Genomic DNA, 12543 nt, shown 5'->3' with positions numbered 1-12543 from the left:
TTTTCATAGGCTTCTTAAACTGGACGGGCACTCACCTGTATTGTGATCGCCTAGATGCACACGAGCCTGATCGGGACCGCGATGTTGGAGGTGGCTGCTGTGACTGGGCGAAGTCCACGACTGCGGTCCCTGGGGCGAAAGTGAGCGGTTCGAATTCAGTTGGTCCATATCCACTGCCGAGTGGTGTTGCCGTTCCGCCACCGCCGCCGAGCATTCCGCTTCCTCCAGGGAGGTTGGCGAGTCCGCTGCAAAGTTCGTCGTCTGATAGATCTCCACCTGGGCTGCTGTGACCTGTGACGGTAGCTTGGACGGTTATTGGCTGAGATGCAGAATGGTCCGCCTAAGGAACTTACTTGAGAACGCATGTGGTCGATAGGATTGTCGCGTCGGCGATCCAAGGTATCCGCTGCCTTCTTCGTCAGAGAAGGGGTCATCGAGTCGCTGCATTGATTGCGATAGTCCCATGCCGCTGCAGCGTGCAATTAAAAGGCAATGAAGAATTAAAACCAAAAACATTAAAATCATAGAGCATACACTATCAAAACACAATAACTCGACTCGACTATACATTATTTATTCATTATCAGCTAGCAACTTAAGCCCGAACTCAAAAGTGAAATCAAGGCGAATAAAATGATATCAAATCAAATACATATATTAATCAGAACTAGTAACGAAATAAATACAAACCAGTGTCAATTGGGAGAAGGGGATTGGCTGAAATGCTGGTATTCACATACGTATGCGATTGACTTCGGCTACTAGCATTCAGTGGCCCTTGCCGGAATGACTGAGACCTGCAGCAAAAGAAAAGACAAGAGGATACCACGTTTTATATTTTCACATGCTCAGGAAATTCGGTTTCGTAATTAGTTATTCGTTTTAGGTTTAACATTTTCTCTAATGTATTAGTTGAGCGTTTTCGCAAGGAAATATTTAATTTAGATTTTTTTTGTTTTTACGACCAATTGATTAGAAGTCTTTAGATTTGTTTAGAATTAAGCTTTGCTTAAATAAACCAAGTCATTTCAGTAAAAATTATAAATAATGAAAATGGTAACGAAAAAGTTAAAACAACTAGTTAGTATGGAACTATAAAGAAGAGAATGTAACGCAATACATATTCAATATCCTGTGTTACTACAGAGGCCCATATTAATTCATTCTACTAACGAAAGGCATTTCGGATAACTTAAATTAACTTTAAAATATGGGTTTTAAAATCTTCTTTTCTAAATATGTACAAACAAATTAGTTAAATTGGCATTACGTGTTTACCACGAAAGTGTTTGTTTCATTTATTGTTTTAGGTTTTGGGGATATTTATAGTAGAAGCAACCGACTAACTTACTGCACACTTAGGGGGAGCAATGGAAATGGGTAATTAACGTGTTTAACTGGCTTACCATCAACGTTATGCTTGTGGTACAGTCTAAACAACACACAAAAACGTACGACAATAGGAGATTTTGGGGAGTTCATAATAATGATTATTTTAGTTGAAAGGCAAGCTATGGGGCAAGTATGAGGTTTTCCTACAATCGGTTATTTGCAGTGGGTTAAATATTATTTAGGCTTTGAACGGGAAAGAAGCTGGATAGGGTGGATGAAAAAAAAACTGAATGCTTTGCAGTATCATATAATGATATGATATATATATCATATCACAAAATCAAACTCTATCTACATCTACATTTGTTTTAAAATTAAACAGAATTACACATACATTTGGTTGAGCAGCTCCATATTGGAAAGTGAAGTAAATCAAAAATTAATACTTAAATGTTTATAAGGAAAATAAATGTCAAATCAATAACGATAGTAATTTAAATGCTTGTCGTTGTTTCTTGTACATTTAACTGGATTTGGAGTTTTGTTTTGGGGGTTTTCTTAAATTATTAATTGAACTATTTTAAGTTTAAGTGCTATTTTTATTAGTTTCAGTTACTGTTGTACCAATTGGTTCTTAAAATCCTCTTTTCTTTTCTAAGGCGCAATTATGACATTGATAGTTTTTTTTTTCATGTTGTTTCCATTGGAATTTTTTGTATTAGTTGAATGGGTGGGAGGAAATTTGCTTGAAAATAATAAACAAAAACCACATATAAGGAGTGTAATAAAGAGTGTAAGAAATAACGAACATACGAGTCGAGTTAAATGAGAACAAAGTCAAGATGATTAGGCTATAGTATGTAGGCTGATGGCTATACTATTTGCATATGATTAAAAACATAATTGTATATGAATATGGAGATTATTTATATTAAATGCTCGTTCAAAACTGGTTAAGAAGTTTGTTGCTGCCAAATTGGTTTTGCTCTGGAAATATAGCTGCATAGGCAAAGCTTAATATATTTATTATTTAACAATAAATGTAGGAATAAATAAATATCTTTCGCAACCCAATTTGTCAGCATTATTTTAAGTCGGTTACACTTAAAATCATTATGAGTTTTGCTTAAAGCCTTTAAAGGTCTAATCTGAAATTAGAAAGTAATGCTTAGCGTAAATTTTTTGTATACCTTTGAAAGTTTTGCCGCTTCACATAATTTTCTCGAACAAATTCGATAATCTGTTTCTGGGTTTTTCCGCTATAGCTGCAATGCAATGTTAATACAACAGTCACATTCAATACCTTTATTTCAATGCTAAGAAAGACATACCGGAATGAGCTACCCCGTGAGAGAACGCGAGTTTTCCGCCTGGGCGTATTTTGAACGGCAGTGCATCGGAAGAATCCGTGATTTTCGACGCATTTTTTCCAGAAGTTTTTGCACTCGTTGCGACCCTCGAAGAAGAACTCCACGGTGTCCTTGTAATATCCCTAAAGTAGTACACCAATTATTATTTTGGACTAAAAACTCATTAAAGCAACTGCTTACATATCCCTCGGGGTGAAGTTTGACCAGAAATCGCTTGCGCTTGAAAGAAATCTTGCGTATTTTAGCCCACGAAAAGGTGTTGATTCTCGTGATGTTCTGGAAGACTGTGATTCCCATGTGGGCCACAGCTAAATTAAGTGGCACTCCTTCCACATCCTTAGCCGGATGCATTTTCATGCCATACAGTTCACACCTTCGAGCCGTCTCCAAGAGGTTAAGATCCGCCTCCGCCGGGGATTGACCGCTGATTAAAAAACCAAACAATTAAACTCTGAACTGTTTGGCATAGTAATAATTGACATACACATGCTTTTTGTGGTTCTCCATAATCTTTCGCTGCATGGTGGCATCCTGGTGGGGCACAAAACGGTAGGAGGACAGATAGGTATGGTCGGGATAGTCCTCAGGAACGAAGTCGCCGCATGACGCCTGAACAATGTAGCTGGCCATCAAGGATGCCGTGTTGTCGTTGCACTGCAGACTGCCTGTGGCCAAGTCGCGTTTGATTTGCAAGCAGAACAAGTACCTGAAAAATTACAAGAGACCCTTTAGGTATTCACTTTTGAAGTATTTGGGTAGTATTTTTAAGAAAAAAAGGTTAGCTATTAAAACCTAGTCTCTGCATATGTTTTGCATTGAGACTACCACAATATAGGGTTGGTTCTCGAGCCTTGGTTAGACCTTTCTTCTTATCTTACCTGGTATACTCTTCTTCCAATTGCGCTGGATCAGGTGTATAGAACTTTATGCAGAAGCGCAGCACTGGATCGATAAGTGAGAGGCCCACCTGGCGATTCATTGGCTTCTCCAGATCCAGCCAGTATTTGGTATGTGTGGAAACTTCCTGGTATTCCAAGCCAAAGTAGTCGGCCTCAAGTAAGTTCAGCTGACGGCATACTTGTTCAAATAGAACGCGCCCCAGAGCTTTAGCCTTTAAAAAGTAGAGAAATGGCACTACGTTAAATCAAACTTCGATTATACCTAAAAACATAAGATGATTCGATGAAGGTAGCATGAAGAAATCTTTAAAGGGAGATATGTGGTTGATAACAAAGCTAGGAGGTTCTATAAGAAAGCTTCGGGCGTGGAACAAATGTCCTAATTCGTTGAGCTCGTGAATATCTACACGCCAAATGCTTTGTGGGCGTTGCGCCTGTTTGCATTGAAATAAATTTCAATTGGGTCGACGGCAGCAATTAAGTTAAATACAGCATCAGTGGCGACGGCAATATGAGCAGACCTCGTTGCGGTAACTTAGAGCGAAAATAGGCCTAGCCTTTATATACATATGAGTGCTTTCAACTAAAATTGTATTTTGCAACAAAGAAGCAATCCTTTAGTATTATTCGAATGGGAAGTCCACCTCTATAATGAAATCATTAGCATTTAAAAGCACTCCCAATTCCTATGAGCTTATAACTAATTGCCTTCAACAATAAACAAATTAGCTTCGAATAATAACGGGCTACAGTCGAAACACCAATTCGCTTCCGCACACATATTCTTTGCATAGCACCTAACAGAAACCCCGATCCAATTTGCAGCTTCGACATAAGGAATACATTTATTCGGAATACATTTATTTATCAGGAAACAAAACTTGGCAACTGTAGCGGCCTTTGGCAAGTAAGGGGGGTTGCCTAGCCCCTTTGCAACCAATCAGGCAGAGTGCTGTGTTAGTGCCTAAAAGAGGGCAAAAATTTATCAGAGTGTGAAATGTTTAGAGAGTCGTGCCAATATGGTATTAAACTGCCCCTGTCCAAAATATATGTAAGCCCTGATATAGGGCTCATAAAATTCGTTGGCTGACATCAAAATAGCTGTTGTTTTTCAACGCATAGGTTTAAAGAAGTTGGTAGTAACTGGTCAGCGTATTATATATAAAGAAGAAAAAACGTTATAGCAGAATTGTACAACTATCCGCACCCTAAAAGCAAGGCTACGAACCATAAATGCCACACAATACGCCATAAAATTGTTGTATATCTTAATTTAAGTTATATTTTCTAAAATTTCGGCCGCTTTTTGCGTTTGAACCTTGATTTTAGAATCAAGGACGAATTGCCATGTATTTGATCCTAACACTTTTCTAAATCGACGGATACGACTGTTTTGTGTTTGTGATTAACTGTTGTGACGACATGGATATATACATATAAGTTAACATATTTTTTGGTAAGTACATGTATTCTTTAAATTTGGTGTATATCAATACGTAAATAAATAAACAATAATAACGTAATTTATGTGAGAATAATAGTATGTTACATACAATAACTTATACCCGTTACAAGATTCGTAGAAAGGTATGTAACAGGCAGATGGACCGACCATTTAAAGAATATATATACTTCTGATCAGTGTCAATAGCAGAGCCGAACTGGCCATTTCCGTCTGTCCGTATGAACGTCTCGATCTGAGGAACTATAAAAGCTAGAATGTTGACATGTAGCTTCCAGAAACATAGACGCAGCGAAAGTTTGTTTCCAAATGTTGCCATGCCCACTTTAACGCCCACAGACCGCCCAATACGGTCACGCTCACATTTTAGAAAATTGTTTTGTTTTTTTTTAAAATTGTTTTGATAGTTTTGTAAGTTTGTATCGATTTGCAAAAAACTATCTGCCACACCCACCATAACGCCCAGAAACATCCTAAGACCGCCACGCCCACACTTTTGAAAATGTTTTAATTTTTTGTCAATTTATAATGTAAATTTCTGCATGTCTGATCTTAACTCAAAAGCTTTTATGGTTCCTGAGATCTTATCGTTCATACGGACGGACTGACATACGGACATGGGCACATTGACTCGGCTTATGATCCCGATCAAGAGTACCGACCTTCTACTTGTTACTTAATTTTCAACGAGTCTAGTATATCCATTTACTCGACGAGTGACGGAACTGAACATTAATCAGTATTTTAATTTAATTTGAGCCCTTGTGCCAGGTATATTATCATTCACAAATGATTATAAGAACTTCTCTCTATGGTAAAATTAGGGAGGCCGATAAGTAGTTTTCAAAAACGAGTCTAGTTATTAACTTAAGTTGGCACACAACAGTGGGGTGAGTGTGTGTCAAAAGTCCTCCAAAAGTCACCACCAAACTCCTGCCACGCCCAAGCTCTGACATTTTTCTGGACCAGGTATACGGGCATATATCTGGGCGCCATTCATTGGGAACGGCTCGGTGCCGCAAAGCCTTTTGTGTTTTTAGGATCTTCTCCAACTACGCAACAAACCAATTAATTTTGGAGACTTCTGAAGGCACTGCAAACGGAAATGGCAAAACGACAGGAAGCTTTTCAATGCAACCAACCTTTTCACCTGTTCCAATACATCCCCCTGCTTATATACTCCATGCAGATGCGATAAGTTGGTTCTCTTTAATAGGTTGTTCCATTTGTAGGCATCAAAAAACATATACATATATTTTGTCAGTGCACGTGAGACTATGGGAATCAAAAAAGAGAGGCCGGGAAGGACATAACCTCTCATCTCGTTCCACTTGTATTGTCCGTGCCTATCGAATGTCCTCCTCCCATTGAGCTGGGAATGTCAACTAACTAATGGCAAGCTTCTCCTAGAAAAGTTGACAATTCCCGTAAGGAAAATTTGATATCTCAATTTCCTAAAAACACCTTTTCGAGACAAAGCTTAATAGAAGAAGAATGCATCTAAAGAAGAATTTGTTGAGGGCACAGGATCAAAATAAGTTCGTAAAAGTAAATGCTCAACCTAAATGCTCTACCTTCGGAAACAATAGTTTGCGAAGATAGCTCTAGATTAATAGTTTGCGAAGATAGCTATAGATAGATGTATAAATTTTGAAATGGATTTAAATTACAAACGCTCATTGGGATAAGCTTTTTAAAAATGTTTGCAGGCAAAGCACACAATTTGGCAGCAGAAACACTTTTGGTAGCAAAATAAAAAGAATTCGTAGGAAGACCAAGTCGGAAAAAACTAATACAAATGCATTTAATTAAATCATGGTAAATAAAACATCCACAAACTGCTTTTCGTTACAATTCGAATAAGAATAAGTGGAACTGCGAGAATTGAGTTGGTCTGCAGGTAATGTTGATACTTTGACTTGAAAATGTATTCAGTGGGTCAGGGTAGCCACTATTTGACCAAATCCTCATCATTCGTATTCAAAACCATATAACCATTTACAAGCCACAAAATCCATTAGAAGCCTTTATTAATAATGCAACCGACGGACCAGGTAACAATATGCATTTCTAGTTAAGGGACGAAAGACAAGCTTAAACTGACAAAAAGCAGTCGGTAAAAAAGCAGTTGGTATAACAAAAATAAAAGGGCTTGGTGGCACCGGCCCACTCGAGCCTTGGGTTTTAAAAAAATGGAACCATGTCAATAATACGGTATGTTACATTTACGAGATGTTTACATGGATTTTTGTGGACTGTAAAATTGCAACATGATTGAATTCCTAATGGGACAAGAAATAGGATTTCAGCTGATGTAGTCATTTAATATAGCGTTGAAAAAGTTAAAAGGATTTGTAAATAGAAATTTAATAGTGTTTTAGTTGCCTTCTTATATATTATGTTGAAAAAACAATGATATATATATATACAAAATCGTTTAATACCTAAAGTATTGTGAGTGTTAAAGTAATGTTATACGCGTTACTCGTAAAATAAGAGAAACACTAGATAAGTTTTAGATGTTTTGATTTGTTAATTTTAATCTTTTTCTTGTCAATTAAAAAAAAAGTGAAATGATAGATCTATAATCCTTGACCTTAAACGGCAAGAAAACCGTCGACTCTACAATTTCCTCTTTTGTATAAATTGTTTGCACAGGCAAATGGAAAAATGTCAGCAGAAGAATGCAGATAGAGGTTGTCTGATACTCGCGCAGCGTTTACAGAGCTGGGGCATCGCCACGAGTGCCACTTTTTCAAGAAAAGGTTAGGCCAGAAGCCCAACGAGGACGACGGGGTAGTCAATCCCCCACACAGCCCCAACCACTTCACTGGTCCCAGCGAAAACTACCCAAGCATTGGCAACCAGTTAAATGTTGGCATGAAACATGAAAACCACTTCTCGCTGGCGGTCCGACTCGTCTGTTGAACCTTTAGGAATTTCGGAATGTTTCTTTAGTTTTAGGGGAAACTGGGCGCTTCACTGAGACAGCAAATTTTATGAATTTTAAAAAAGTAAAAATGAATATAATCGTCCTTTTTTATAATTTGCACAACTATTAGATATCTGTTTTTTACAATGAGTAAAAACTACGTTTTCGTTTCAATAATTTTTTGAGTGTACATACACATTTGGGCGAGGCCTCTTGAACTGCGAAACAAAAAGTTCTAAGCCTTTTACTAAGCCAGGCTTGTAAGGACAGGAAGTGGCGGAAAAAACACCGACAGAATGAGCAAGCACCACCAAGTACGGCAGAATCCATTAACCAGCCAGAAGTGCCTGACAACAGGCCGCATGTGAGTTCTTATGCTCTTGCTTGGCCTAGGAGAGGGAAAAATAGGCACCCTGAAAGTATTTCTGGGGAGATTGAGTTGCATAAAGGAGCCCTAACAGATAATATTTGATACCTATACTATTGCCGGCTTTTATTCTAGCCTTGAGCACTGTTTTGGTGAAGCAATTATCTTCTGATCATTACAGATTCTGATCGGATACGGATGTTCTGCATCTACAGCAGCCCCACCTACTTTTCCTGTTGACTTCAGCCTGTTCGCCAATAAAACACAGCGAAAAGAATTTTCTATTATCTGGCTCTGTGACAACTGAACTGGGTGCCACGCCCACAGAAACCTGAGGGTCTTTGTCGCAATGATACCAGCCTCTCCCTTCCTTACTTTTTCGAGTTCACATTTAATTACAAGTAGCTTCTCTGATATTGTACCGACTTCCACGTCTAGTCTTTTGTTTTGTGGCAGTGATTTACATTCAAGAAAAGCTGTGCACAACTGGAGATGCACTTATACAATTTTCACTTGATGGATTACTTTCGTTTCAACAGGTGCATCCTGAGTAGGAGGTATTTGGCAACTATGTATGTGAAGATTGTTTAATGACCAAATTGGAATTTCGAAAGTGTAGCCTAAACTTACCTGTACTTGGAACATAGTGATCGAGTCGTCCAGCATCTGGATGCGAACAGTCAACTTTTTTCCGCCACGATGTCGGGGAGTGGAGGGCGTGCCATCCACTCCAGAAGGAGTGCTGAGGGAGTGCGTCATGCGGCCTCCGGGTAGCCCACCGCTCACCGGATGAGCTCCACCTCCGCCTGTGGCTAGATCATAGTGTCGACCGCCTCCTCCGCTACCGGCGGATCGAGAGGTTGTGCCCATGTCGGCCAGGGACATTTTGTAGACGAGAATCTTGCTTACCGCTGGCGAGACTACTACTGAAGATTTGGCATAGAACGAGCAGGATTAGTTTCCAGTTCCCGTCTTGTGGGTCCTTTGTCTTCGAGGAGGCTTGGACTAAATGCTTTAGCGTGGAATGGTACAGGATTCGTTTCGTTTGTCTTCTAAATTGTTTGGCTCAGCTGGCATAGATTGTTCCCCGTATTTCCTCTGCGAGTTGGTAATTCAATTTTAGTTCGAGGCCAGAAGAGAACAGTAACCAAAAATATAATGCTGCAACTCCACTCACGCACGCTCGCACATATGTTTCACATTTGCATCAATTTCTTGGGTCCGATTAAAAACGCTTCTGGCATATTATATCATGAGTAAGTGGAACTGGGTCGTATTTCTTAAGTTTTGTTAGGCGAATTAACATTTACAACACGCATGTGTGGCACTGGATTTCCTCATTGTAGTTCCTCAGACTTGGCATCGGGTTCCTACAAAGTTCGAAAATATAACATTGTGTTAGACATTATCTTAAGAAATTGCTATAATATTGAGCGAAATAACGTTATAACGTTTTATAGGTTTAAAAACAAGCGTTGCTTATATCTGAATATAAATATTTTATTGGCAATCTGTGTAATCGACTACGAAATTCACATACAGGATTGTCGAACCCATTCTGAAATTTGACGACAAACTCTCATTGAAAAATTAAAATCAGAAGAGCCAACCATAAACCACATAAATGAATAATCACAATCTATGACCGAAAGGAGTCTAAATTTTGAAATGATAGTAGGAAATTATTGGGCCACCTGTAAATATATATATAAGCTTATCACCCACTGACAAAATAGAATGGAACTTCGTTTTCTCCATCTGCTTTTTCCTTTTACCGCCTGTCTAGACCAGCCGAGTTTGACGGGCCCCGAAAAGCCTACCCACGTGGACAACCAACGTTCCAAAAAGAAAAAGCATAAGGGGAGTACAAAGCTCGAAGCCATCGCCAGCCTACATAGAAATTTTTTGTTGGACCAGAAAAAAAAGTTTATGGTGTGGGCAAGTCATAGCCACAATAAAATAATAACTGGAAAAATTATAAGGAACCGCCGTTCTCCAAGAAGCATTTATTTATGCCTTAACTCATATATCGTAAATTTGAATGCGAACGTGGCTGTCAATTTGCTAGATACAGGATGCCAGACCCATGCACAAGGTTAAATAGGGCGTGAAATGTGTGAATTTACGATTCGATTCGAGTTTCTTGTACATTTAAGCAGAGTCAGGTTGAAGAAGCCACTACGAGTATAAAGCATGTGTTGTCATGGTTACCAAACCCCATGGCGTTTAATGAACCGCACGGTTTTCGGACAACCATTCATGAGAAGTAGTTGCTGCGATAACGAAGCACTATCTGAAGGGAGTCAAGGAACTCTTTCTCATATATAAAGTAGCAGATGTGCTACTTAGTTTGGAGTCTCAGTTCGCATAAGTCACGTTTTACCATAAATATTGCAAATGATTAGCATATGCTCATAAACAACTTGTGCTTAGAAAATAATAATTCTCTCCTATGTGACTCCTAATCAAAAAAAGAGTTCATCACTTGCACAATTGCACAACATTAATGATCTGCGGATTTCAAAAAATTAAGGAGTTATCCTGGGTGACCTCTACAAAGTACAAGCCAGTCACAGAATGGGGTTAAAGTACAGCTAGGTGAGACAACTTGGCTCTGACCAAATCCGCTTCTCTAAGTAACCGCCTATTTATTCCTCAAATGCTAGGCCTTATTGGCTGCATACCGCTCCGCATTCCTGACCCAGATTGGCGCATGATGTGCCACAATGCTGCAAATCTGTCCGACTTAATCACTGGTTTGTCAAGTAAAGTTTAACAAGTTTCTAAGTATAGCAGATGGAAGAGTCTGCCACCAGTCCATGCATCTTTCCCGTTTCTTCGTATCTATACCTTTATAAAGCATTGTGCGAAAGTGTGTGACCTACAAAGTTAGGCGAGCTGGCAACCCATTCAACTTGTATGACCTTTATATGCTGTCGAGTGACATAAATTAATAGTTTATTAAATAAATTTTGTTCGCCATTCTAGGTGGCTGGGAGATCGGTTATGGGCTGGTTTCTTATTTAATATTTCAGGGAAAAGTTTACGTCACAAATTGATAGCAGAGTACCGTTGTTCTTCGAGTTGCACTCTAAACTAACTAACAACATAAGAATCGCCACAAGCTACTTTTATTATACGTTTATGCTGCATCTATTGACAGTTTCACTTAGCGACTTAAAAAAAAATGTTCCCTTAATTTGCGCCTTACTCCCCAATCTCCTCAAATATATAAATCATGTCAATTTTCAATTTAAGCCTGCGCAATCTTGAACTCATTTTTATTTATCTATTCGGTGTGCATCTCAATTAAAATGTATCTTTAGCATCTTTAATAATTCCCGCACGACTTGTCCGCCTGAAAGAGATGAATCATTAAGAGATTTCTTCGAAAAATGAGGCAGTTTGCTTGGGAAGAAGTCGAAGCTGGAAGAGCAACAATTGCAGCTGGGTGCTTGCAGAGAGGCAAATAAAGAAAAATGAAAACTTCAACGAAAAAATCATCCCACTGCAGTGGTAGATATGGACTCCCTCAATTTCCCGGCACCTCTTGCATTTCTTCCACGTTCTACAGTGGGCTAAAAATAAAGTGCACACACAGAATTAATGTGCGAGTATGTGAGTATAAAAGGATGTACTTCGCTTGTCTGACAGCCAGGCGGACTTTCTTTTAGTTGTTGCTATTGGCAGCCAGTCAGTGCGTTTCACAGTCAACTCTTTTTAGGCGTCGGCACAGCCTTTAGTGCAGTTCAGTAAAATATTTATTTAAAGTCCCCCGCCCATGCATACCCACACCATACCCTACAACCATAGCCAGTTGCTCTTTTATATGACTCGGCGCTTTGTTTACTTCGCGGTATACAGCCTTTCCTTATGGCACACACTTGGAGGCATAGCAGTTCAGCATCAAAATAATATATGTGCAGAGGGACATGTGTGTGGCAAATTTTTGCCTGAGCCAGCCCTTCGTCTGAGTTTCTACTAGTCAGCATGTGATGTTCCTAATAATAGCCACAATCGCTTAATTGCTATCTGTGCTCCATGAGCCAAAACTGTTGTTCGATCCACTGCGCCTTTCAATCTTGTTATATTTATAAAGATATAAAGGGTTTTCTTTTGCTATGCCATAAGCCGCAAAACCTATTTTCCCAAGGTACGTATCGCCTTTAACGAATTTTTTG

At 39.0% G+C, this 12543-nt stretch overlaps 1 protein-coding gene across 9 annotated transcripts in view; it reads right to left on the bottom strand.

The window, feature by feature from the left end:
- Window positions 1–10183, bottom strand: part of LOC6535340 (FERM, ARHGEF and pleckstrin domain-containing protein 2) — a 28053-nt gene extending 17870 nt beyond the window's left edge. Inside the window, exons 1-10 of one of the 9 annotated variants that reach the window (XM_002095960.3) lie at window positions 10088–10183; window positions 8993–9732; window positions 3581–3813; window positions 3187–3408; window positions 2883–3126; window positions 2664–2824; window positions 2523–2597; window positions 691–797; window positions 354–469; window positions 36–291 (exon numbers count right to left, since the gene is read on the bottom strand). In XM_002095960.3, the coding sequence (XP_002095996.3) occupies window positions 36–291; window positions 354–469; window positions 691–797; window positions 2523–2597; window positions 2664–2824; window positions 2883–3126; window positions 3187–3408; window positions 3581–3813; window positions 8993–9247 (1669 nt within the window). In that variant the 5' untranslated portion in view covers window positions 9248–9732; window positions 10088–10183. Of the gene's footprint in view, window positions 1–35; window positions 292–353; window positions 470–690; window positions 798–2522; window positions 2604–2663; window positions 2825–2882; window positions 3127–3186; window positions 3409–3580; window positions 3814–8992; window positions 9733–10056 lie in introns of those variants that run through there. The other 8 variants (XM_015191591.2, XM_039376596.2, XM_039376594.1 and 5 more) reach the window with 8 other exon arrangements.
- Between the last annotated feature and the right edge of the window lie 2360 nt (window positions 10184–12543).

The sequence above is a fragment of the Drosophila yakuba genome, chromosome 3R (assembly GCF_016746365.2).
Source record: "Drosophila yakuba strain Tai18E2 chromosome 3R, Prin_Dyak_Tai18E2_2.1, whole genome shotgun sequence".
In the NCBI taxonomy this organism is placed as follows: domain Eukaryota; kingdom Metazoa; phylum Arthropoda; class Insecta; order Diptera; family Drosophilidae; genus Drosophila; species Drosophila yakuba.
The sequence above is the reverse complement of the archived record's forward strand: the minus strand, read 5'-3'. Positions and strand labels throughout refer to the sequence as shown.